The sequence below is a fragment of the Dipodomys spectabilis genome, unplaced genomic scaffold, assembly GCF_019054845.1.
Source record: "Dipodomys spectabilis isolate Male_0828 unplaced genomic scaffold, ASM1905484v1 ptg000095l, whole genome shotgun sequence".
NCBI classification, from domain to species: domain Eukaryota; kingdom Metazoa; phylum Chordata; class Mammalia; order Rodentia; family Heteromyidae; genus Dipodomys; species Dipodomys spectabilis.
In genome coordinates, this window is record NW_024870772.1 from 42,963,935 (window position 1) to 42,987,936 (window position 24,002).

At 38.1% G+C, this 24,002-nt stretch overlaps 1 protein-coding gene across 8 annotated transcripts in view; it reads right to left on the reverse strand.

The window, feature by feature from the left end:
• The window catches only part of Cab39l (calcium binding protein 39 like), a 106,881-nt gene that overhangs the window by 27,051 nt on the left and 55,828 nt on the right, over positions 1 to 24,002 (reverse strand). For all 8 annotated transcript variants that reach the window (XM_042685716.1, XM_042685710.1, XM_042685712.1 and 5 more), the window contains 2 exons: positions 15,725 to 15,843; positions 6,148 to 6,316 (listed from right to left, as the gene is read on the reverse strand). In XM_042685716.1, the coding sequence (XP_042541650.1) occupies positions 6,148 to 6,316; positions 15,725 to 15,843 (288 nt within the window). The remainder of the gene's footprint in view (positions 1 to 6,147; positions 6,317 to 15,724; positions 15,844 to 24,002) is intronic.

Consider the following 24,002-nt stretch of genomic DNA (forward strand, 5'->3'; position numbering starts at 1 on the left):
AGGTGCTTTGGACCCTGGGAAATACAGGGATGACATTTAACAGGGGTATCTCAGAAATTTCCTGTTTGTTTTCTGTTGAGTGCACAGTGCAAGTTATTAAGTGTCACAAAGCATCCTTTCACAGATGGGGTGAATTGTTTCTATCTTATTACAGATACAAACTTTCAGAAAACTGCACAAAAGCATGAAACTTTTGGGTGTTTATCTCATGCCTTAGTAATATCCTTATTTTACCTTAATGTGAAAGACCTAATCCCTTTTGTATGCTTAGAGGCTAAATATCCTGTTGAGGTGCTGTGTAGAATTTAATTAAGAAAAATATCTTTTAAATGTTTCCCAAGATAAAGCCTTATACTTTAATGCATACTTAATTAAAAAATTCCAAAAGTATGTCGCAATATAACGTCATAGAAAAGGCAAAGCATTTTTGACCTATTATTTTTCCCTTGGTGCTGGGCACTGAACTCAAGCTTGTGAATGCTATGCAAAACTCTACCACTGAGCCACAGCTATAGTCTTTGTATTTTACTTTATGTAATTATTATTGGTATTTAGGGGTCTGATCTTCCTACCTATGCCTCCTGCATAGCTGGGATTATAGGCATGCGCTACCACGTCCAGCTATTTTCTTAGTGGTGATATTTTCGTTGGAACTCAGGGCTTCACACTATCTAAATTGGTGCTCTTACACTAAGCAGCACTGGGGATTTTCTGAGCTAACTTGGTGCAGAAGGGCTTTCATTCTAGGCTACCACAGACACTGTGGGAGTTCTCCACCTGTTACAATCATCAGGTGCAGAGTAAGGACTGGGCACTTCCACAGCTGCAGCAGAGCACTGACTAATCACTGCTGTCTAGAAAGGTTTTTATGTACTAGTGCAGTCCTAGGGAGAAAGGAGACAAGTCAGAGTTAGGACCCAAATAGAACCAGACCCTTCAAGTTCCAAGAGCAAGGGGGAAAGGGGGTGGAGGAGTGTAGAGAAGAAAAAAAGAAAAAGAAATAACTTAAAAATACCAAACCCAAAATAGGAAAATATCATATGATAAAGTAGGATTCCTTCAACAACTATATGATGGACATAGCCAACATATGAGAAGCCCTCTGTCTGTCTCTGCCACATATAACCAGCTTGAGTGTGTTTATAAGATATATAAGTCCTCAAATGTACATATATAAGTATATATATGCAAAAACTGGAAGAACCTTATCATATATAAGAAAATGGTCAAGAATAAAAGGTCAAATTTAAAAGAGTTAAAAAACAGGAAGTGGCGCTGTAGCTCAAGTGGTAGAGCGCTCGCCTTGAGCTGAAGAGCTGAGGGACAGCACCCAGGCCCAGAGTTCAAGCCCCACGACCGACAAAAATAAAATAAAATAAAATAAAATAAAAAGAGTTAAAAAACAAACATAGCTGGGTGCCAGTGGCTCTGAGCTATAATACTAACTACTCAGGAGGCTGAGATCTGAGGATAGTGATTTAAAGCCAGCCTTTTAGGAAAGCCATGAGACTCTTATCTTTAGTCAATCATCAAACAACAACTACTACTACAAGTAGAGTGGGGCAGTAGAATGCAAGCCCTAAGCAAAAAAGTTCAGGAACTGTGTGCCCAGGCCTTGGGTTCAAGCCCTAGTACTAGCATATAGATAAATAAGTAAAAAATAACAAATTAATAGTATTTGAAGTAGTGTGTTCTTTTATCCTAGTACTTAATAATTCTGATTGGATATGGCTAAGTTATGCATAGTATAATAATTATATAAAAATTACAGTAAAATCTGACCTTGACATTTCTAGCAGATCTGTTTAGGAGAAACTTGGGGAAGAGTGACAGATATTCTCAGGGATGGATGAGACTGTCAAGCCAGTAGCAGTTGCCACTTACTAAGGGCTTGTGAATTGCTGAGTAGTGTACCAAACATTATTATACTTGATGGATTATTTCTAATCTTTGTAACAACTGTGTGAGACAGGGATTATTTTCTTCATTTCACAGACAAAGAAAATGGGGGGCTGGGAAGGTGGTTCAGTGGTAGAGCACTTACCTTGCATGCATGATGCCCTGGGTTCAATTCCTCAGCACCACATAAGCAAAAAGAATAAAAGCCGGAAGTGGCGCTGTGGCTCAAGTGGTAGAGCGCTAGCCTTGAGCTGATGAGCTGAGGGACAGCACCCAGGCCCAGAGTTCAGGCCCCATGACCGGACCCCAAAAAAAAAAAAAAAAAAAAAAAAAAAAGAAACACAGACGAAGAAAATGAAACTCAAAGATTAACTTAGCTCAGGGACATATAGATAATCTGGTGGCCAAGAGAAGGAATTCAAGCCATTCAATTACACAGGTCCTTGGAGGGAGAGACAAGAGATGATTGTAAAGAGTCTTGTTATTGAGAGAGGGGTCTACACAGAAGTGGAGATATAGCTTAAGTAGTAGAACCTCAGCCTTGTGGGAAAAAGCCAAGCAAGAGTACAAGGTCCTGATTATGAGTGCCAGTACCACACACACACAAAACAACAAAAACCTCTCCCCCCATCCTCCCTTCCCCCGCTTTTTTGGAAACAGACTCCTAATATGTAGGACAGGCTGGCTTTGAACTTGGGATTCTCCTACATTAACTTCCTCAGTGCTAAGATTATAGGCATGAGTCATACATCTGGTAACAGGGCTATTTTTAAATACATATAATTCATTGAGTATGTATTTTCCCCATTAGAGCTTATTATATGCTTGTAATTATATGAAACCTTATTTACATTTTTCTTTTTTTTTTTAAAAGGAGCTAACTTGTTGCCATGATAGCAAAGAGCTATCAAACAGGAAAGACAGAAAAACTTGGGATGGGTGGAAGGACTCAATATCTGTTATTAGAAAACATCTCAATTTTTAAGGCGTTAGGCACTTTGGTAGAAAGTCTTCCTATGCTAAATGCCATGTTTGACGCAAGGGAGGTCTACCTTGTCCTGAGCATTGGCTTCCCCTTTTCTGGAGGTTGATGGGTAGCCAAAGTGCAATATGTGATTGCCAGTGAGAGTAAGCTGTCTGAAATGGATTAGGCTCCTATGTCTCACAGCCTCACACCCATACACCCTGGACTTTATTCCTAGGTTTTCCTTTCTCTCCTCATTCTGCTCTGCTATGGCCTTCCTTCTACTCCCTTTTCTTTAATATCCCTTGTTGGATTCCAGCTTAACATGACTACAGACATCTTGGTCAAAACCTCCATCCTGCCTGCCAGGTGACCTTGGCCTATAGCCCAAACCCAATAGGGTAAATAAAGTCATTAAGATAGTCAGCCAAGCCCCTAGACTGTTTAACTGATGTTGGATATGTTAATAGTTTTTGAGAAAGGCCAGGTACATTCCAGTTGGCTGCACACTACCTTAGTCTAGCTCATATATAAACCCCTTCATTCTGTATTAGATTACAAGAATCCTCTCTTGCTGCTGCCCAAGACACATTTCCTTAAGTCTGTAAGTCCTGAACAAATTACACTGTGTACAACTGTGGGTCTGTCTGCCTTGCCTCACTCTTCTGGCACCTTCCATCTTTGATGGCCAGTTCCCATCCACTGAGACTGAGTTTCTCTGAAGCTCTCTTTCTTTACTTCTCTCTTGTGTCCTTTCCTGTCTTGCCAAGACTTCCTGGCATGGGTTCTTTCCTCCTCCCTCCTCATCTCAAGGAGAATCTAGGAGGCAGGCAGACAGGATGGAAACATGTGGAACATTGGAGTAGGTGGTGCCCATCCTCACCTCCAATCTCTCTAAACTCTTCACTCAAAGAAATTGGCTTCTTGTACTAAATACCTTTTTGTTTTGTTGTGTCAATACTGGGGCTTCAACCCGGGGCTTCTCATACTTGCTTGGCTTCTTTTGCTTAAAGATGGTGTCCTACCATTTGATCCAGGCCAGTTCCAAGGCTGGTCACTTTCAGTGATACTTCTGGGGAAGGATGGTGCTGTAGCACCTTTCTTCCCTACTCTCAGGGCATTCAGCACTGCCTCCAAAGTGGACACCCATTTGTGACAACAGAAATGCCACAGTTAACTGGCACCCTCCTCCTAGGCCAGCTGAAGTTGCGTAAGCATGTCCCTTGGATCTCCCCACCCCACCAGGATGGCCTTCCAATATTCCCATCATTCTTACACTGTATCCTTTTGACACTAGTTCTTGCCATTTAATTTCCTCATTTTCATTATATTTCTAAAGATGCCCTTGTTTCCCTTACAGATTGTGTTTCAAGCAGCTGTACAGACCTGCCTCCCCAATCTTGACAGGCCCAGAGTTCACTTACCACGGCTCCATTCTTATTACACTGAAAAGATCTCTATGCTCAGCCCACAGGGCCCCCTCCCCCCCCAACACACAACAGATCATGCTCAATTCCTTTCCTTCCATCAGTTTTCCCTTTTCCTTAGGCTCTTTTTCCACTGTCTCACTCCAATCTCTTGTCTGTTATTACTTTCTACTCTCTCACACATATGACCATATGAGCTAATACACTTAAAAAACAACAACAGATTTAAGGCACCTTCACAGAACAGGCTGAGTAAATCCCAGCCTGCAGATACACAGTTTTAAGCACGGCACATCACTTTCTCTTTTCTCTGGAAAGCTATTAAAAAGTGTTAAGACAGGCACTGGTGGCTCACCCCTCTAACCCTAGCTATGCAAGAGGCTGAGATCTGAGAATCAAAGTGGGAAGCCAGCCCATGGAAGTCAAGTCCTCAACATCTCTTATCTCCAATTAACCAACAAAAAGATGGAACTCAAAATATGGCTCAAGTGTTAGATAAGCAAAAGCACGAAGTCCTAAGTTTAAAGCCCCATTAAAAAATGGTAGGGCCACAAATATAAGTAAATGTTATTCTAAAATAGGAAACTTGAAGATAATATTCACTGGATATGTAAGTCTGGTAAGTTTTGAATATTAGCTGTACATTTTTCTGATATGAGCTCTGAACATCTTTTGATGGTAAAATACATAGAAACAGAAATAGTAATGGTTGCCAGGGACTATAGGGAAAGTTGTTTAGAGGGCATAGAGCTTTAATTGGTAAGATGAAAAAGTTCAGGAGATTATATACCCAGCAGTGAATACTAACCTATTTACACTGAAAATTATTAAGATGGCAAAATTTATGTTTATTGTATCATAATTAAACATTTTAAGTTAAAAAATAAATTGTATGTGTGTTTCCTACATGCCAAAGTAGATTATAGATGATAATTGTATGGATGATTATGGTTATCTGCACCATCAAATACAAATATACAGAGCTAACCAGTCATACTATCAAAATGCCAACATAATTATTTATTTATTTTTTTATTTTATTTTTTTTGGGTCTGGTCGTGGGGCCTGAACTCTGGGCCTGGGTGCTGTCCCTCAGCTCTTCAGCTCAAAGCTAGTGTTCTACCACTTGAGCCACAGCGCCACTTCTGGCTTTTTTCTTTTTGTTTATGTGGTGCTGAAGAATCGAACTCAGGGCCTCATGCATGCAAGGCAAGTGCTCTACCACTGAGCCACCTTCCCAGCCTGCAACATAATTCTTCTTTATTGTTTTTATTTTTTATTGTGAGAATACCGTTCAGAGGAGTTACAATTACATGGGCAAGATAACCAACATAATTCTTTAGTATTGTATTTAGCACTGTGAAAATTTAACAAGTACAGTGACAAGACAATGTGATGGCCTCCATCTTCTAAACTGTAATTCTCTTTCTCCTCTTTCTACCAAGTTCCTCTCCCTGGAAGTAACGTCTGTTGCTGCTTCCTATATCCTTTCAGAAGTATACTGTGCATATGTATCTCATATAGAAGCTTATACTCTTTTTGTTTGTTTGTTTGTTTGTTTTTGGTCGGCCGTGGGGCTTGAACTCTGGGCCTGGGAAGCTTATACTCTTTAATCTGCTTTTCACATAGATAGCATGGCAGAATAAAGTTAATGTTATAATGCTTTCCATATGAGCTTATATTTCTCCATGTGACAGACTAGCTTCACAGGCTACAATTCATTTACTGGTGCTTCTTATGATCCATGTCACATGTGATTGGCCACAACTATGCCTAAGGAAGAGAATTTTTTTCCTTTTAAAATTAAATTGCCTTTTCAGAAGCTAAATGACCTATTTCATTCAGAAAAAAAATTACCTTAAAAGTAGCAAAGGCATCTGATGCAATATCAAATGTTGACAACTCCACATACTTGAAGAAATCTCTGAATTGATCAGAAAAGAGGATAATTTTGGCAAGTGGTTCATATCGAACACATTCTCTCAGCATAATCCCACAACGTAAGGCAATCTGTGGGGCTTCATATCTAAAGCATAAACAAGGTAGAAACAAAGAACTTTTGTTATCTGATTAACAAAATAACATCAATGATTTCAAAAGGACCATTTCAATACTGCTGCTAATGGAAACAGATACTATTTGTTACAGCTCATTCAGACACCACTCATTCAACACCCATTATCTGTAATGTGCCTGGCACTACTCCAGACACTGAGATATAACAGCAAGCAGGCCAAGGTCATTGTCATCACAGCCTGCCTATTTTAGTGAGGACAGAGCATTTTGTGGATGAAGAGGATGCATATAAACAATGTAAATTAGTTTTATGCATTCAAACGTGTTGTGAAAGGGCTGGGAAGGTGGCTGAGTGGTAGAGTGCTTGCCTTGCATGCATGAAGTCTGGGTTCGATTCCTCAGCACCACATCAGCAGAAAAGCCAGAAGTGGGGCTGAGGTTCAAGTGGTAGAGCGCTAGCCTACAGCTGAAGAACTGAGGGACAGCGCCCAGGCCCAGAGTTCAGGCCCCACGACCGACCAAAAAAAAAAATAAAAAAGTGTTGTGAAGACTGAAGACAAACTGGGTAATATTACAGAATGCAAGTATGTAAGTTGTGTGTGTGTGATCCTTTAATTTTTATTTTACTCAAATTAATTTTATTTTATTCAAATGTCAAGGGAAGGGGCAAAGTGTTCTAGGCAGTGGTACAATGGCTATAAGACAAAAACAAGCAAGAGTTGGAAAAAAAAGAAATACAGTTAGAGTGGTGGAATATAGGTTACAGTAGTGAGTAGTATCACAGCAGGCTAAAGAGGAAGACAGTACAAGGTAGGACAGGGCAAAGTGAGATCATACTCAGGTTTGTAAGCCAAGATAAGCAGTTTGGTTTTATTTTAAGAGTGATAGGAAGCCTTTGGAGAGTTTAAAGCAAGAAATTAACTCAACCTAATGGCTTTGGGGCTGAGGATATAGCTCAGTGCTGTAACACATCTACCATGAATGGAAGTCTGGGTTCCTTTCCCTGCACTACAGCAAAGGAAGGGCAGGGCAGAACTACATGTGGAACATGAACTGTAATGAACACAAAGTGGGCTGGGGAGCTGAGTGGAATTTGGAGATGAGATAGGTTAGTAACAGAAGCTTAGCAATAGCAATGGCAACTCAGAGGAGGGGTGGCAGCAGAACACAGTGCTGTGGGCACATGCTGGATACTGTCTGGAGGAAGAACCAACAAGGGCTGATGTTGGAGGTAGAGTTGGGCAGGAAATAAACTTGGAAACTCAATTCAAGAAAATGTGGTATATATACACAATGGAATTCTATGCCTCCATCAGAAAGAATGACACTGCCCCATTTGTTAGGAAATGGAAAGACTTGGAAAAAAATTATATTAAGTGAAGTAAGCCAGGCCCAAAGAAACATAGGTCCCATGGTTTCCCTTATTTGCAATATCTAATATATGTCTGAGTCAAGCAGAAAAGGTCAGATAAGGTGATGTTAGGGAAATGAACCCTAAGATGTGTATTCAAATATTTTTTTTCTTTCTTGCGATTGTTTCTAACACATTTATAAGATTATTTCTTTGTTGCTTTGTATGTCCCTCCCCCACAGTATAACCCCTGCTTTCACTGTATTTGATGTTGGTATAATTTGTGGAGGGGAAGGGGAAAAACAAATCGTTTAAATAGGGATACAGGTGGACCCGTTACAACAATGAGATGTACAAGTCGTTATGTCAAAAACGAACTTTACAACTTTGGTGGGGGGGAAAGGGGGGGAGCGGGGAGGATTGGGTTGGGGGGTAGGGGGAGGATGGGAAGGGATGGGAAGGGGAAACAAAGGAAGAGGCTACAATGCTAGATAAGAAATGTACTCATTATCTTGCCCATGTAATTGTAACCCCTCTGCACAGTATTTTCACAATAAAAAAAAAGAAAAAGAAAAGAATAATTCCTTGCTTTTAGCTTGAATAACTGAGTAAACTGTGGTGCCATTTAACAATATGAATAAGCTAGCAGAGGAATGGGTTAGAAAAGAAATGAGAAATGTTATTGAGTATATTAACTTTGAGATGGCTTGTATCCAAGAAATAATGTCTCCAGAAGACAGGAAAGTATATCCATCTGGAGTTCAGGAAAAGACAAGGAAGACTTGTAAATATGACCAACAGACCAGTAAAAAGTTTTCCACTGATAGGTTCATTGCTATCATTGCAAAACTACTGTAGAAGACCCAGTATTTGTTATAGGAAACAGTTCAGGACTGGCACACTAGATCTGTTCCATTTCTAATTAATGACAGTCTCTCAAATGTCAAATTCAATATCAAAGTCAATCTAGGCCTGAGTCACATTTCAGTGTTATAAGATTTCAGGGAAATGAACAATTTTTAGCCTAAATAAAGACAAGCCCCATATTGAAATGATACAATTGACAATTGTGTGACAAATTAAGGAAGAATAGAACAAAAGAAGTTATAGTAGTAAAAAAAAAAACTGAATAGACTTTTTAAAGAACCCTGATCAAGTTTTTAGAAAGATCAAATCATTTACACTACAATTAAAGTACAATTCTCATTTTTATGGTATTAGTACATGGCTCATTAAACACTGTAACTTTGTCTCAAAAATCTTTGAAAAAGTCATAACACTCATAAGGATCTTTCAAATTTAGTATGAATTATTCAAAATAGTAAAATACCAACAGAAAGAATTAAGATTACCTTTTAATAGGGAAAAATCAAATATTTGAAAACAAAAAAACAAACTTGAAATGTGCTTGAAAATGGTTTGTTACTTAGCAATAACGTTTTGCTGAACAATAATAATAGACTCTTTTCCTGACTTATATAACTGTAACCCCTGTTTTTAGCATTTTCAAAAAAAAAAGTTCTGTTCCTCATAGAATCTGCATAAAATTCAGACTCAAGAATAAAATCGATTTCCTAACAATTTAAGAAACAGGCTACTTTACTCTACTGCTTTACAAAATCAGAAGAGGAAATAGCAAACAAGGCACCATGGTAGTATATATTCACTTTTGTCTTGCCTAAACTGAATGATAATCCTAAGAATTACTTGAATACTTGTGGAATAACATATAGTACCATTAAATGCTAATATATTCAGATAGACACGATTCTTCGTAGAATATAAGGAATGCCAATTTATAGTGTTAGCAATTTTTCTTATCAATAGAATTTGAAAAACAGCCTACTCATACACATTGAATAATTAGAAAAAAGGACATTATGAAAGATGGAAAAAGGATGTATTTTCTGAAATGCTGTCAATCATTAATAATGTATTTAAGAAACTATAAAATAAAGGCTGTTGACCAAGACAAAGAGACCAAGGTACAGTTAAAGTCCAGGCTTATTACTAAGACTTTCCTAATGTAGTCCTAAACCTAACTTTTCTGTTTCACCTCCCATCACATTCCCTATTTCCCTGGGGTATGCCATTCCCTTTAATGGAATGCCTTCATCTGCATCCACCATTAAGACCTCTCATTTTCAAGGCTTAAGTTCAAATGTCTTCTACTTGACGTCTTTGTAATCATCCACCATTCAGGATTCTTTTTTTTTTTTTGTCATGAGGCTTGAACTCAGTTCAAGGCAAGCACTCTACCACTTAAGCCACAGCACCACTTCTGTTTTTCTGGTGGTTAACTGGAGTAAGTTTCCTGCCCAGTCGGGCTTTGAACCTCGATGCTCAGATTTCAGCTTACTGATTAGCTAGGATTACAGGAGTGAGCTACTGGAGCCCAGGTCAGGATTATTTTTATTTGTTCACATTCCCACACAGCTTGTATGTAATTTTACTTCAGCACTTTTCTCTTTCTCTAGTATGGCATGTTACAAGTCTGTTTCCTTCACTTCATTCCAAACAAATTAGTTGCTGAGGATGTGTTTTACCTATTCTGTAACTTTTTCCATTATCCATTCATTCTCCCATTCCCATTTGGTGCCTATGTCTTATTTATTGTTCCTTTCTTCACCATTACCCCATCCCCAGAGTGGCTAGCTTTAATGTTTTCTCACAAAAGTAGGCTTTTAATGAATTCAGTTTAAATTCAAACTCTGACTGAATTTCCTAGTACTAGAGGACTCTAATGAGTCAAACTTTGGCTTAAACAAAAGCTGCATGATCCCTAGCCAATGTCTCTCATTTCTGAATTCAGTTTTCAAACTGAGACCATCTATAAAAATTTTCCACTCCAAGTTTTGGTATAATTAGTTCTTTTTTCCTTCCATTTGGTGAAGTTTATTGGAACCATCTGTGATGCACTGACAATTTATATTGAGGACCAAAAGAACATTAAAAAAAACTATTCCTCTGGGACAAAATACTTATCAGTTCATCTCAGGGATTTGTCTTCATTCTCTACCATGACAACTTTTTAAAGTTAGGAATACACTGGATACATAGGGAAATCACTGACTTCTCAAATACACTTTAAGGGAATTTATCTTCTGAACTTGACAGCTCTCTAGGATACTGACATTTAACAGGTTATTGCATATAATACAAATATGTGCTCCATAAATTAACCCATCCTAAGTTTTAAGTCCTGCTAATATTACCATTCTTAGTTCTGGTAAAGAATCAGTATTTTACCTAATCTAGTCTACTGACAGATTAGTTTCCTAGTGAACGAAAACTATGACTAATCACTATTTCCCACAATGACTACCTATGGCAGATGGCCAGTTATGGATAATCTGATGAGAAATTGAGTCACTCTTTTATAGAACTGAATCACATCCTCCTTCCTGATTTATAATTTGGCTAATATAGTGTGGGCTGTAATTAATTGTGTAAATATAGAGAAAGCACATTACTCATATGATGGCATGCTGGAAGATCCTTTATAAACTTAATGAAAGCCAGAATGTAATAGCAAATGTCTCAGCTAGCAGCAAGCTACAGTAATCATTACACAGAAAATGGCTAGAAGAAAGATCTTGTGTAAGAGCATTCCCACTTAAGAACAAAGATTGTATTATGTAAGGGGAAATGACTTTTGTTACTATTGTTGGGAGCAAACAATGATAGACAGTATTTGGAAAACTTTCATAAAATGCCATTTACTAATTCTTGGCCTATTTAAGAGTAGAGAAGGTCTGCTTCTAATCTAGAAACATTTTATTCTAAAAAATGAGTTAAGTTTTTCAACTGAAAAGGCCTAGAAACAATAACAATTCAATGTCAATAAGTACTCCTAGAATCCAGATTATAGTCTCTAAGAATCATTTCTTACCAAAAAGAACCAGATCTATTTAAGTAGGGTTGAGTATATCTTACTGCACCAGAAAACAATGTGATGTCAAAAGACATTATCCAAGGGACCCCAGAGAGTCAAATGTACATTACAAAGAAAATGTATACAATTAAATGAGACATGAGAACATGGAATCTGTTAGGTATATGTGTGAATGAAAGAGAAATAAAATTTATTGAACATCAGTGGAAGTTTCTTAGGTAGCAATTTCTTTCTCTCCCTCCCTTCCTTCCTTTTTTTGTAGGTACCATGGTTTGAACTTAGGGACTAGTATTGCTTGCCTTGTTTGTTCAGCAAGTATTATACCATTTGAGAAAGTTCTCAAGTCCAGTTTTTTGCTGGTTAACTGGAGTTGAAATCTCATGGACTTTTCTACCTTTGCTGGCTTAAAAACTCAGTTCTCTAGATCTCAGCCTCCTGAGTAGTAGGATTTTAGGCATGAGGCACCAGCACTCAGATGAGTTTTTAATCTTTTAAGCAATCAAAGAAGTTTGAGTGTGGGCTATGTATTGGGGATTATAGAATTATTATTAAACAATAAGCATTGTAATAATTTTGTGGTTATATAATAATTATCTTCAGCCAGAGGAAAAATAAACAGCACATGGGTGCATTGGGGAGAGGGATGAAACAGAGTTCAGGCCCCACGACTGGACCAAAAAAAAAAAAATACTGATGGTTGCTAAGGTTGAGTGACAGGGGTTCATGAGGTTTCTTGTATTTAGTACTTTTGTCTATAGCTGAAAATTTTGTAATGAACTTCTAAAAAACAGGATAATTATGATTATTTATGATTCTGACATTACACTTATGGAACATCTTCCACTGGCCATGGTTCTTTATGGATCACTGAGAGAAGTTTAATGACCTCATCCTCATGTTCTTTCATTACCCTGCAGTACCATTTGCTTAAGCCAGGAGACAAATTCATTAAGGATGAGAAAGACCTTTTCATTTTTTACTCCATGTTTTATATCACATATTCTTCATTCCACGTTTTATATCACATATTCCTGTTAAACAGACAAATATGAATTTCATTTGGCCTCATGTACTTTATAGTTAAACCTGAGCTCAATATAGTATGTTATTATACTCCTAAATAACACTATTGATTAATGTGTAAATGTACCATGATACTTATGTCCAAAGTTTTCAAGGAGATTCACAAGAAGTTAATCAGTATTCCATGTAGCTGTTCTTATTAGGGCTGCTTGGGGTCTTCTGGTCCACAGGAGTATTAACAGTTCCCTCTTCCTTAACATCCATAGGGCCTTCAAATCATCTTAAATATACACTAACAGAAGCTGGGTGCTTGTGGCTTACACCTGTAATTGCAGCTACTCAGGAGGCTGATCACGGCTCAAAACCAGCCCAAGCAGGAAAGTACATGAGACTCTTTTCTCCAATAAACCACTCAGAAAACCCCAGAAGTGGCACTGTGGCTCAAGTGGTACAGTACAAGTATTAAGCAAAAAGAAGCTTAGGGACAGTACCTGGGCCTAGAGTTCAAGCCCCAGAATCAGAAAAAAAAAAGGAAGGAAGGAAGGAAGGAGAGAGAAAGGAAGAAAGGAAGAAAGAAAGGAAGAAAGAAAGAAAGGAAGAAAGAAAGAAAGAAAGAAAGAAAGAAAGAAAGAAAGAAAGAAAGAAAGAAAGAAAGAAAGAAAGAAAGAAGAAAGAAAGAAAACAAAGAAAGAAAGAAAAATACACTAACAATAAAAATGGTGAGACTTGGCCGAAATTTTTTGAATAGAGACCCGGAAACACAACAAATCAAAGAAAGGTTGGACAAATGGGATTGCATAAAGTTGCAGAGCTTCTGCAGGGCAAATGACATAGCTAGCAAGATCAATAGAAAGCCCACAGATTGGGAGAAGATCTTTACTAGCCATACAACGGACAAGGGTCTCATATCTAAAATATACTTGGAACTCAAAAAATTAAACCCCCCAACAACAAATCCTCAAAGAAACAACTGCCCAATAAATAAGTGGGCGAAAGACTTAAAGAGAAACTTCTCTGAAGAAGAAAGAAGGATGGCCAATAGACACATGAAGAAATGTTCAACATCCCTAGCCATAAAAGAAATGCAAATCAAAACAATATTGAGATATCACCTCACCCCAGTTAGAACGGCAAAAATCAAGAACTCTAACAACAACAGATGCTGGAGGGGATGTGGACAGAAAGGAACCTTACTTCATTGTTGGTGGGAATGTAAACTTGTTCAACCACTTTGGAAAGCAGTATGGAGGTTCCTCAAAAGACTTCACATAGAACTCCCCTATGACCCAGCAATCCCACTTTTGGGCATTTACCCAAATGTTTACAAACAAGACCACACTAAAGCTACCAGCACAACTATGTTTATTGCAGCATTATTTACCATAGCTAAGATATGGAACCAACCCAGATGCCCCTCAGTAGATGAATGGATCAAGAAAATGTGGTATATATACACAATGGAATTCTATGCCTCCATCAGAAAGAATGACATTTCCCCATTTGTTAGGAAATGGAAAAACTTGGAAAAAATTATATTAAGTAAAGTAAGCCAGGCCCAAAGAAACATAGGTCCCATGGTTTCCCTTATTTGCAATATCTAGTATATGTATGAGTCAAGCGGAAAACGTCAGATAATGTGATGTCAGGAAAATGAACCCTTAGATATGTATTTTAATGTTTTTTTCTTTCATGCATGTGTTTCTAACGCATTTATAAGATTATCTCTTTGTTGCTTTGTATGTCCCTCCCCCACAGTATAACCCCTGCTTTCACTATATTTGATGTCAGTATAACTTGTGGAGGAGATGGGGAAAAACCAGTTGTTTAAGGATACAGGTGGACCTGTTGCAACAATGAGAAGTACAAGTTGTCATGTCCAAAACGAGCTTTACAACGTCGGTGCGGGGTGGGTGGGGGGGGGGGAAGGAGAAGGATTGGGATTGGGGAGGGAGGGGGGAGGCTGGGAAGGGAGGTGAAGGGTAAACAAAGGAGGAGGCTGCAATGCTTGGTAAGAAATGTACGCATTATCCTGCCCATGTAATTGTAACCCCTCTGTACAGTACGTTCACAAATAAAATAAAATTAAATTAAAAAAAAAATGGTGAGACTTGGAAATGTGGCTTTGGTACTTGTTAGCTGTATAACCTTGAGCAATATCCTTATTATGGTCTTTTGAGTTTCAATTTCTCATCTGTAAAAGGGTAAGAATAATACCTAGTTTTCAGAGTATTATTGGAAAGACAGAATGCTACAAATAAATGAAGATACTGAAAGTGATACATGGCACAAAGCAAGCCCTAAATAAATGGTATATACAAAACGGTATGAAAGAATGAGTTAAAAGTTTGGATGAAAAACAGATGACTAATCATTGTAATAGAGAAGAGAAACCAGAAGCATAGTCTCCAAATTGTTACTAATGATTTCATTAGGAAAGATTATGAGATTCATTCTCTTTTTATTGAACATTCTAAAATGCTTAAAAATGTAAACATGTATTTTTTTTCTAAAGTTTAAATGTTTTGAAAGTACCCACTCTCTTTGTTCCCAATATCATCACTAAAATTTGACCCAAATTATCTCTTCCTTGGATTTTTCTTATCTGGAGTCACAGCTTTTGTCCTTGAAGCCATTTTCCACACTGTCACTAAAGGGTCTCATCCTCAGGTGGCTTCCTTGAACCTACAGAATAACAACTGAAGTCCTCAGTGGGGCATGGAAAGTGCTTCTTAGTCTGATTCCAGTTTTTCCATTTATATTTATTCTACCTCCATGCAGAAGCGTGACACCCTGCCAGATGCTAGCTACTGAAAGAATTCTTATGCATATTGAGTGTGTGTGTAGTTGTGTGTGTAATAAGTGTAGAAGAAATCAAAAGCAGTATAGGATAGAAAGAGAGCAGAAAGTGGAGGAAAGAGAGGTAGTAAGTGAAAACATAACACTTAGAAATACAAAAGTAAAAGGAAAGATTGCCTTGCAGCCTAAGTAATCTTAGAGATATAGAGCTGGAAGGGGCTGGTCTCAAACATGGCAAACAACTGTCTTGTAATTTCAAAGGGAAATTGACCATAGCCAATAGGCTAATGCTATATACACTTTAAACAACTATTTTAAACTCAAACCCTACTTCGAAGGAACCAGGCACCTACCCTTTGAGGAGCATAAAGAGGATGTGAGGATGAGCACTGATGTATTCCACAGTAGGACAGCGAGTGCCTATCTGTCTTCTCAGGATGTTGTTAAATATCTGGGTCACATCTTTTTTTCCCTGTTAAAGAAACAACCAACCATTAAATTGTATATTATAAATGAATGAACTGTTATGGAATGAAAAACACATACGAAGAGTTAGTCCCATCCTTTGTAAAAACGCAAACTCATTAGTTCACTATTTTCATATCTTTTCATATGCTGTACTTTTAAACACAAAGTCTGTAAGAATGGATGCTATTCCTTCCCAGTTTCCCTGAAGCTCTGAACTGAACTTTGGCTTATTATATGGACAATAAGGGTAAGAATGCCATTGCCTACTGAATCAGTATGGTCCTAGTTCTGACCTTCATCTTTCAACTGAACTATAAAAGAGCTTCTTAGCTAGGTGCTAGTGGCTTACACTTGTAACCCTAGCCACACATGAGGTTGAGATCCTGCCTAGGCAGGAAAGTCCATGAGACTCTTATCTCCTATTAACTAGCCAAAAGGTAGAGGTGGAGCTGTGGCTCAAGTGGTAGAATGCAAGCCTTGAGCAAAAAAACCTCAGGGACAGTATTCAGGCCTGAGTTCAAGCCCCATGATTAGCACACCACATGTACACACACACACACACACACACACACACACACACACACACACACACCACACACACACACACACATGCATACACGCACACACATACACAATTCTTCCAGTTATTCTCTCGATTTTAAAGCATTTTCACTTTACAGAGATAGCTAGCAAGAAATTCAAGTGCAGCCATACTATTCTCTTTCATTAGGTTCTTCAACATACCTCTTCTCTCTTTCTCTCTTTGTGGTTCCCCCTTACCCCTTTCTTCTGGTAGTAGGTCTTAAATTCAGGGCCTAGGCTCTGTCCCTGGGCTTTTTAGCTCAAGGCTGGTACTCTATTACTTGAGCTCCACTTCTGGCTTTTTTTTTTTCTTAATTGGAGATAAGAGTCTCACAAACTTTTCTAAAGATACTTTAGGGGCTAGGGATATAGCTCAGTGCTGGAATGCTTACAGGGCAAAGGTAAAGCTCTGGGGTTCAATCTCCAGTACCACAAGAAAATCAAACGTAACTAAAACAAATTTCAGAATCACTTTTTCTCAATTTAAAAATCCTAAAGGAAAAATGCTCATACTACATAATTTCATTTATACCATGTTAGGCTAGATTTGTTGTACAAAACAAGCATAGCTGTAAATATAAATGAAATTTTAATTTAAAGCAATCACCTGGGGTGTTCAAGTCTTTCTAGACTCCACCGTAAAATACTGTAAATATCAACTCTCTTTGAAATATTCTAAGAGTGTGTTTTTCATACCTCCCAGTAAAATGCCACAGAACATTTCCATACGGCATTCCAGTGAACAGAACCAGATCCAACTTTTACACAGAGGAGAACATTCTTCTCACCCATCTGTAAATGTGTGCAGAGGCAAAGAAAGCCCCCTATTGCTAACAAAAACAAGGCTGCTACCAAGGACCACTTCCCCAAACAAAGGAAAATATTAGAAAAAAGTGAAATAGATACAAGATTAATAATAATCTCTCAGTTATATGTAATCTAAGTAATTATTCATTTCTCATACAAAAGTCTATTTCAAAACCAGTCTTCTGCAATCCTCAAAGCCTAGAAGTAGCCAGAAAAAAAAAAGTGGTGTGGGGGGGTGGGAAGGGGAGACACTAAAAGAAAAAGAAATCCTCGGCTAGGTGCCAGTGGCTCACACCTGTAATCCTAGCTACTCAGGAGGCTGAGATCTGAGGATCGTGGATCAAAGCCAGCCTGGGCAGGAAAAGCCATGGAACTCTTATAAACTCCAATAAACCACCAGAAAACCCGAAGTGGCGCTGTGGCTCAAGTGGTAGCGTGCTAGCCTTGAGCTGAAGGGCTGAGGTCCAGAGTTCAAGACCCATGACCAACAAAAAAAAAAAAGAAAGAAAGAAAGAAAAGAAAAAAATCCCCTAAACACTTTGATGTAATAAGGCAATATCCAGAAATGACCAAAAAAAAATTTAAGATTACATACAATATAACAAATCAGATCCCAAGCCTTTTGAAGTACTTATTAGCTGGCATGTTTAAAAAAAATCAGATCAGATGTAAATAATTAATGATCAAATGAATGAGTGAATGGCATATAAAAGTACCAAAAATCAAATGGGAAAAAGAAAATGAGGGAAACAATTAGAAATAACTGCTAAGGCTGAGAATGAAGTTTAGTGAGTGCTAGCCTAGTAAGTATGAGGCACTGAGTTCAAACCACAGTACCAGTGTGTGTGTATGCATGTGTGTGTGTGTGTGTGTGTGTGTGTGTGTGTGTGTGTTTATGTGTGTGTGGAGAGCAGTGAAGAAAAGGATGTAGCATTTTGGGGAGTGGGAACTATTTAGTGCATCACAGAAGCATACACTTTTATAAAGGGTGAATGGAACTGTTTGTAAACTAGCTCTGCTAATGGCTTGGATATAGTTTGTTCCTACCAAAACTCATAAGACCTGGTTCCCAAGTTGTTGGTGTTGGAAGACAGACCTGAGGAAAAGTGAGTGGGTCATAAGGGCATAGCCCTTAAGTATGGATTGATGGGGTTTTTTTCACAGATGGATTTGCTAACTCAGGAGTTAGGCTCCCTTTACTCTCTTCCAAATGTAGCTACTTCCTTTCTGCTTTCAGCCATGAACTGATAAAAGTCTAGTGCTTCACCAGATACCAAGCAATCGCTGGTGTCATGTTCCTGAACTTTCCAGCCTCTAGAACCATGAGTCAAATAAAGTTCTTTTATTAATTCATTATCCAGTCTGAATTATTCTGTTATGCAACAGAAAACAAAGACAATACTTAAACCACAAGAAAAAAAAAAGAAGACTAGCCACTTAAGTATGGGACATCTCTGTTCTTGTTCTGTGTGGAAAAAAGACTCAGAAGTAAACATTTGTAGTGAATTTTAACAGTAGGAGCTAGAATAGGCACAGCAGTGTACAAGGGTGATCAGTGTTCAGTGTATGGATTAGCAAAGACTTACGCCAAGCACTAAACTTGAAATTAAACTAATAGAATTGCCATTAGGAAAGATTTTGAAAACCCAACTACAACATAGCTCAGAATTAGCTGCCCTTAAAAATTCTTACAAGAAATTAAATTTCCATATTGAATTCCACTAGTGTGGATGGGAGGAGTCACACCTGCTCCTCTCATACTGTTTTCATAGTCTTTTCTGCAGCTGGCTTCTTCTGCTTCAAATATCTTTATCTCCTGGTTAGACACTGAAGGTTCTGTTTCAGAGCTAGGTCCAGAAACCTTGCAGAAAAACTCTATTCTTGCTTTGATCATATGTCTATTCATAGGCTGGTCAGCTGTGTGTTTAGCTGGCTGTTCTCACCCTAACGATGCTGACGAGGGAGAGAAAGGATCTCCCAAAAGTGGAAGGACTATGTAAACAAAACATTTACATTATATGTGGTATGAATAGTTTTTATCCTTATGGCAGATCACATTCCTTAACAAGTATGGTAGGGGCAAACTGAAATGGCCTTGTCTTAACTATATAAAAATTAAAAGGCTTTGCTTCTGATTAAATGCCTAATGCCAAATATCATTTTAATAACACATAAATTATGTAGTACACTCTTGAAGCTTGACATCATTAGTTTTAAAAGGTGATAGGATAACTATAACATAAGATTCCATTTATGGTATAGTATTTCCCTAGTTGAGATTGTGCACTATTTGTCTAAACAACACAATCAATGACCTATGCATGTAACATTTCAAATTGCTAAATGAAAGTTTATATCTTAAGATTTTATAATTTTGGTTTCATCTTTTTTTTTTTTGTTGGTCATGGGGCTTGAACTCTGGGCCTGGGTGCTGTCCCTCAGTTCTTTAGCTCAAGGCGAGTGCTCTACCACGTGAGCCACAGCGCCACTTCTGGTTTTTTAAGTGGTTTATTGGAGATAAGAGTCTCACGGACTTTCTTGCCTAGTCTGGCTTTGAACCGTGATCCTCAGATCTCGGCCTCCTGAATAGCGAGGATTACAGGCATGAGCCACTGACTCCCAACTGGTCTCATATTTATAGTAATAAAACCAAAAATGAAAGGCTACTTTAATTAGAGATGGAAAAAAAGGGTTTTAGAGGACAAAAACATTTTAAAATCTCAAGAGAACTATTTTTCTGTTGTTGTTGTCGGTTGTGGGGCTTGAACGCTGGACCTGGGCGCTGTCCCTCAGCTCTTCAGCTCAAGGCTAGCACTCTACCACTTGAGCTACAGCACCACTTCCGGTTTTTCTGGTGGTTTATTGGAGATAAGAGTTTCACATACTTTCCTGCCCTGGCTGGCTTTGAACTGAGATCTTCAGATCTCAGCCTCCTGAGTAGCTAGGATTATAGGCGTGAGCCATTGGCACCAGGCTTCAAGAGAACTATTAAATAGCTTAATGGGAAGCTAATCAGGCAGTGATTTTTTTTTTTCCAACACATTGAAGCTATAAAGTTTCTGGGGTCTACAAACTATCATGTCGGGGAGTTATACCAGGGAAAGCAGTCATGGCCTCATGAGATTCTCAGGTCTGAAAATCTGGTTAATTTTAACTTGTAATGGTTCCATTGTATTTTCTTATAGAGAGGTGACTTTATTAGAGTAATAAATAGCCTGGAGAATGCCAAAGTCCTGCGTATCACTATATCTTTCTTGAAATATATAATGTATATGAGCAACAACCATGATTAATGTTCTTGTCAACAAGTGCAACTGTAACTGGTTTGCTCTAACCTTTTTGTTCTTTTTATCTATAGAAACAGACTCCTATAACAATTTCAATAGGTGGCTTTGTTCAGTTTTCATAGTTTCAATTGTTTTGGGAGGGGGAAACATACAGTAATAGAGAGGGTAAGACTAATTGGAATATACTGTAAACATGTAGGAAATGAAACAATGAAATATGTAACTAATGTAAGCTAAAAAAAAAAAAATAAGCCTCCTGGGATGCCATTTCAGAGTACTTTTTTTTCTGAGTGTTCATTTTCATTCTTGATTAGAATAAAATTTTCTTGTGTGGGAATCTGTTCTAGACTGACAACAGCAAGTCACCATTTAAAGCTATCATCACAGAGATTTCTGCTTCTTTGAACTATTTTCTGTAGCTGCAATAGTGGACTTTGTATTCACTCTAGTTTTGCAAGGCATGCTTACCTTTAAAGTACAAGCATTGCCTCTTACAGTTTTACATTTATTAATCCCTTGATCTCACACACTTTGTGTTTAGAAACATCAAGGAATCTAAAGACCTGTCTTGAATAGTGGCCAAACTACAGAAGACACTGCCCTTGGTTTGATACTGAGCCCACAAAATCAGAAGCCATACTGTTTCTTCCATAAGTCTTTTTCATTGTTTCTTTTTTTCCCCAGCTTATAATATATTGACATGATTAAGTTTGTCAACAAACTTAAAGCTTAAAGGATTAGATACATATGTATGGCTAAGCAGTGAGATTTATTTTAGACTTAAAGATCTGCTTTAACCAGCCATTAGTCATACAAGTAGGATCCTCCAGCATTGTCCCCACCGCACCAGACCACTCTCTTTTTTTGTACTGGTATTGGAGCTTGAACTCAGGGCCTGGGCCCTGTCCCTTAGATTTTTCACGCAGGGCCAGTGCTCTCTCTTGAGCTTGTTCCACTTCCATGTTTAATTGGAGATAAGAGTCTCAAGGTGATCCTCAGCTCTGAGGCTCATTAGGAGCTAGGATTACAGGCCTGCACCACTGACTCCTGTGGATTCTTTTTTCTTTTCTTTTTCTTCTTTTTTTTTTTTTTTTGTCGGTTGTGGGGCCTGAACTCTGGGCCTGGGCACTGTCCCTCAGCTCTGCAGCTCAAGGCTAGGGTTCTACTACTTGAGCCACAGCACTACTTCTGGATTTTCTGCTTATGTGGTGCTGAGGAATCGAACAAAGGATCTCATGTATGCAAGGCAAGCATTCTACCGCTGAGCCACCTTCCCAGTCCTCCTGTGGATTCTTCATAGATGGATTTATCACACAGATTCCTAAGTTAGTCACTACTGCCGAACCATAGGTTCTACTTTCCAAATTCCAGCAACCACAGACTTTCAATCTCTACTAATGATCTTGTTTGTCTGTTTTATCTCTTCAACATGCTGTTTTTCCCAAGCATAGAAAAGTTGCTAGCCTCCTTCATTCAACATATACTATTAATACTATTAACACATAGTGCTCCTAAAAAAGGCTGAAGGATAAAAGGTAAACACAGCTCATACAGATGAATTTTGATTCATGATGAGTTTTATGTCACTGTATTAAAAGTTGCACAGTCTTGTTGATTATCTTTCTCCTGATCTCCTTCCTTGTATCCTTTCCCTGCTCCAAACCTTTCTCTAATCTCTCCTACTTCCTACTTCATCATTCTTTCTCAGGAAAGACATTTCTCACATTTCTGTTACTTTACCGTGCAAAAGGAATCTAAGCCTTTTTCTTTCAGTCTTTTCCTTTCAGACACTGTCTGGAGAGTCTGACAAAAAACCCAGCAAGGGTTTTTTTTCCCCTTCCGTTAGGAATGTTTGTTCTATTTTCCTAAGTTATCTGGCAAGAACTGCAGCCTATCCATCCCTCAAATAATAACTTTTCTTCCTAGTTATAAAGCATATCAGAAATGTTAGTCAAATGACTCTTGTTCTCTTCAAAGGAGCCCAATTGTATCACTTATTAAAGTGATTCAGAGTAGTCTACACAGTCTTCTAAACAATATACAAATTCAAAATGGCTCATTGATGTGTCTTAAGATACTTTCTTTTAAGCCAATTCCTTATCCTATGCTTTGATCTCTTTCTTATTCCTACATTCTGCCTACCTACCTACCAACTAACTTGTATGCAACCAGGTATGGGAAACACAGTCAGTCCTAGTAGTCAAGGTACTCAGACAGAAGGGTATTCCTAGTACTACCAAAGAATCAAGAAATGGGATGATGATACTCTATGTGTCTAGAATAAATTTTGAAGGTAAGAAAATTTTTATCAAGCCATCATTAGTTTATGTGGATGTTTTGGTCTTACAATTGTGTGTGTATGTGTGTGTGTGTGTGTGTGTGTGTGTGTGTGTGTGTGCGCGCGCGCGCATGAATGTATGCAGATACTGGGGCTTGAACTCAGGCTCTAATGCTCATCCTTGGCTCTTTTGCTCAAAGACAGTGCTGTGCCACTTGAGCCACAACTCCACTTCTGGATACTTTGGTGTTGGAAGGAAAGTTGCTCCCAGTAGCTGAACACCTTTGTCTCCAACTCACAGAGATACACAACACATTTTTGCAAGTAAGCTAATGTAGCTTCCTTGGTCTTCCTTCCAATAACCAACTGTGAACTTGGTTAATCTCATAAACTAAGTCAGGTGAACAAAGGAATCAATGTTGGCAATAGTCTAATATATGGTTATTCTTAGGAGAATGTGTGAGACAGTAGTAAATATATAGAAATAGGATCATAATCCAAAAGTAGGGGCCATTTTTCATATTCATGGTCATTGTCCAACTAAATGTAAAGCAAACATAAAAATAAAATACAGAGTTATAAGCTGGCCACTGGTAGTTCATGCCTATAATATTAGCTACTCAGGAGGCTAAGAACTGAGGATCTCAGATCAAAGCCAGCCTGGGTAGAAAAGTCCATGAGATGCCTGTCTCCAATTAATCAGCAAAAACCTGGAAGTACAGTAATGGCTAAAGTGGTAGAGTGTCAACCATGAGCAAAAAAGCTAAGGGACAGCATCCAGGCCCCGAGTTCAAGCCCTAATACTGACACACACATATACAAAATCCAGTGTTGTAACCAAACCCACTTGTATTATTTAGCTGAGGAAAGAGGAGAAAATGAAAATATATATCTTCTTATATAGTACAAGATATATTTGTACTGTTCTTATTTAGTAAAAATAAAGGAAAGCTGTGAATTCATATTATTCTTTTGAAGATGAGAAAACTTAGGCTTGAATGGTCAAGTTATGACTAGCAAATAGTAAAAGCCAGATTCCCATCAATAGTTCCAATACCAAGTGGTTTTCCACTATGACACAACTCCTACAAATGTTCATAATACCTGATTTTAAACTAAATAAAAGAAGCATAAAGTATATAAATGCTTAAAATAAGAGTATACCTTAATTCCACATATATCCAATTTGTAAAAAAGATGAGAGGGATC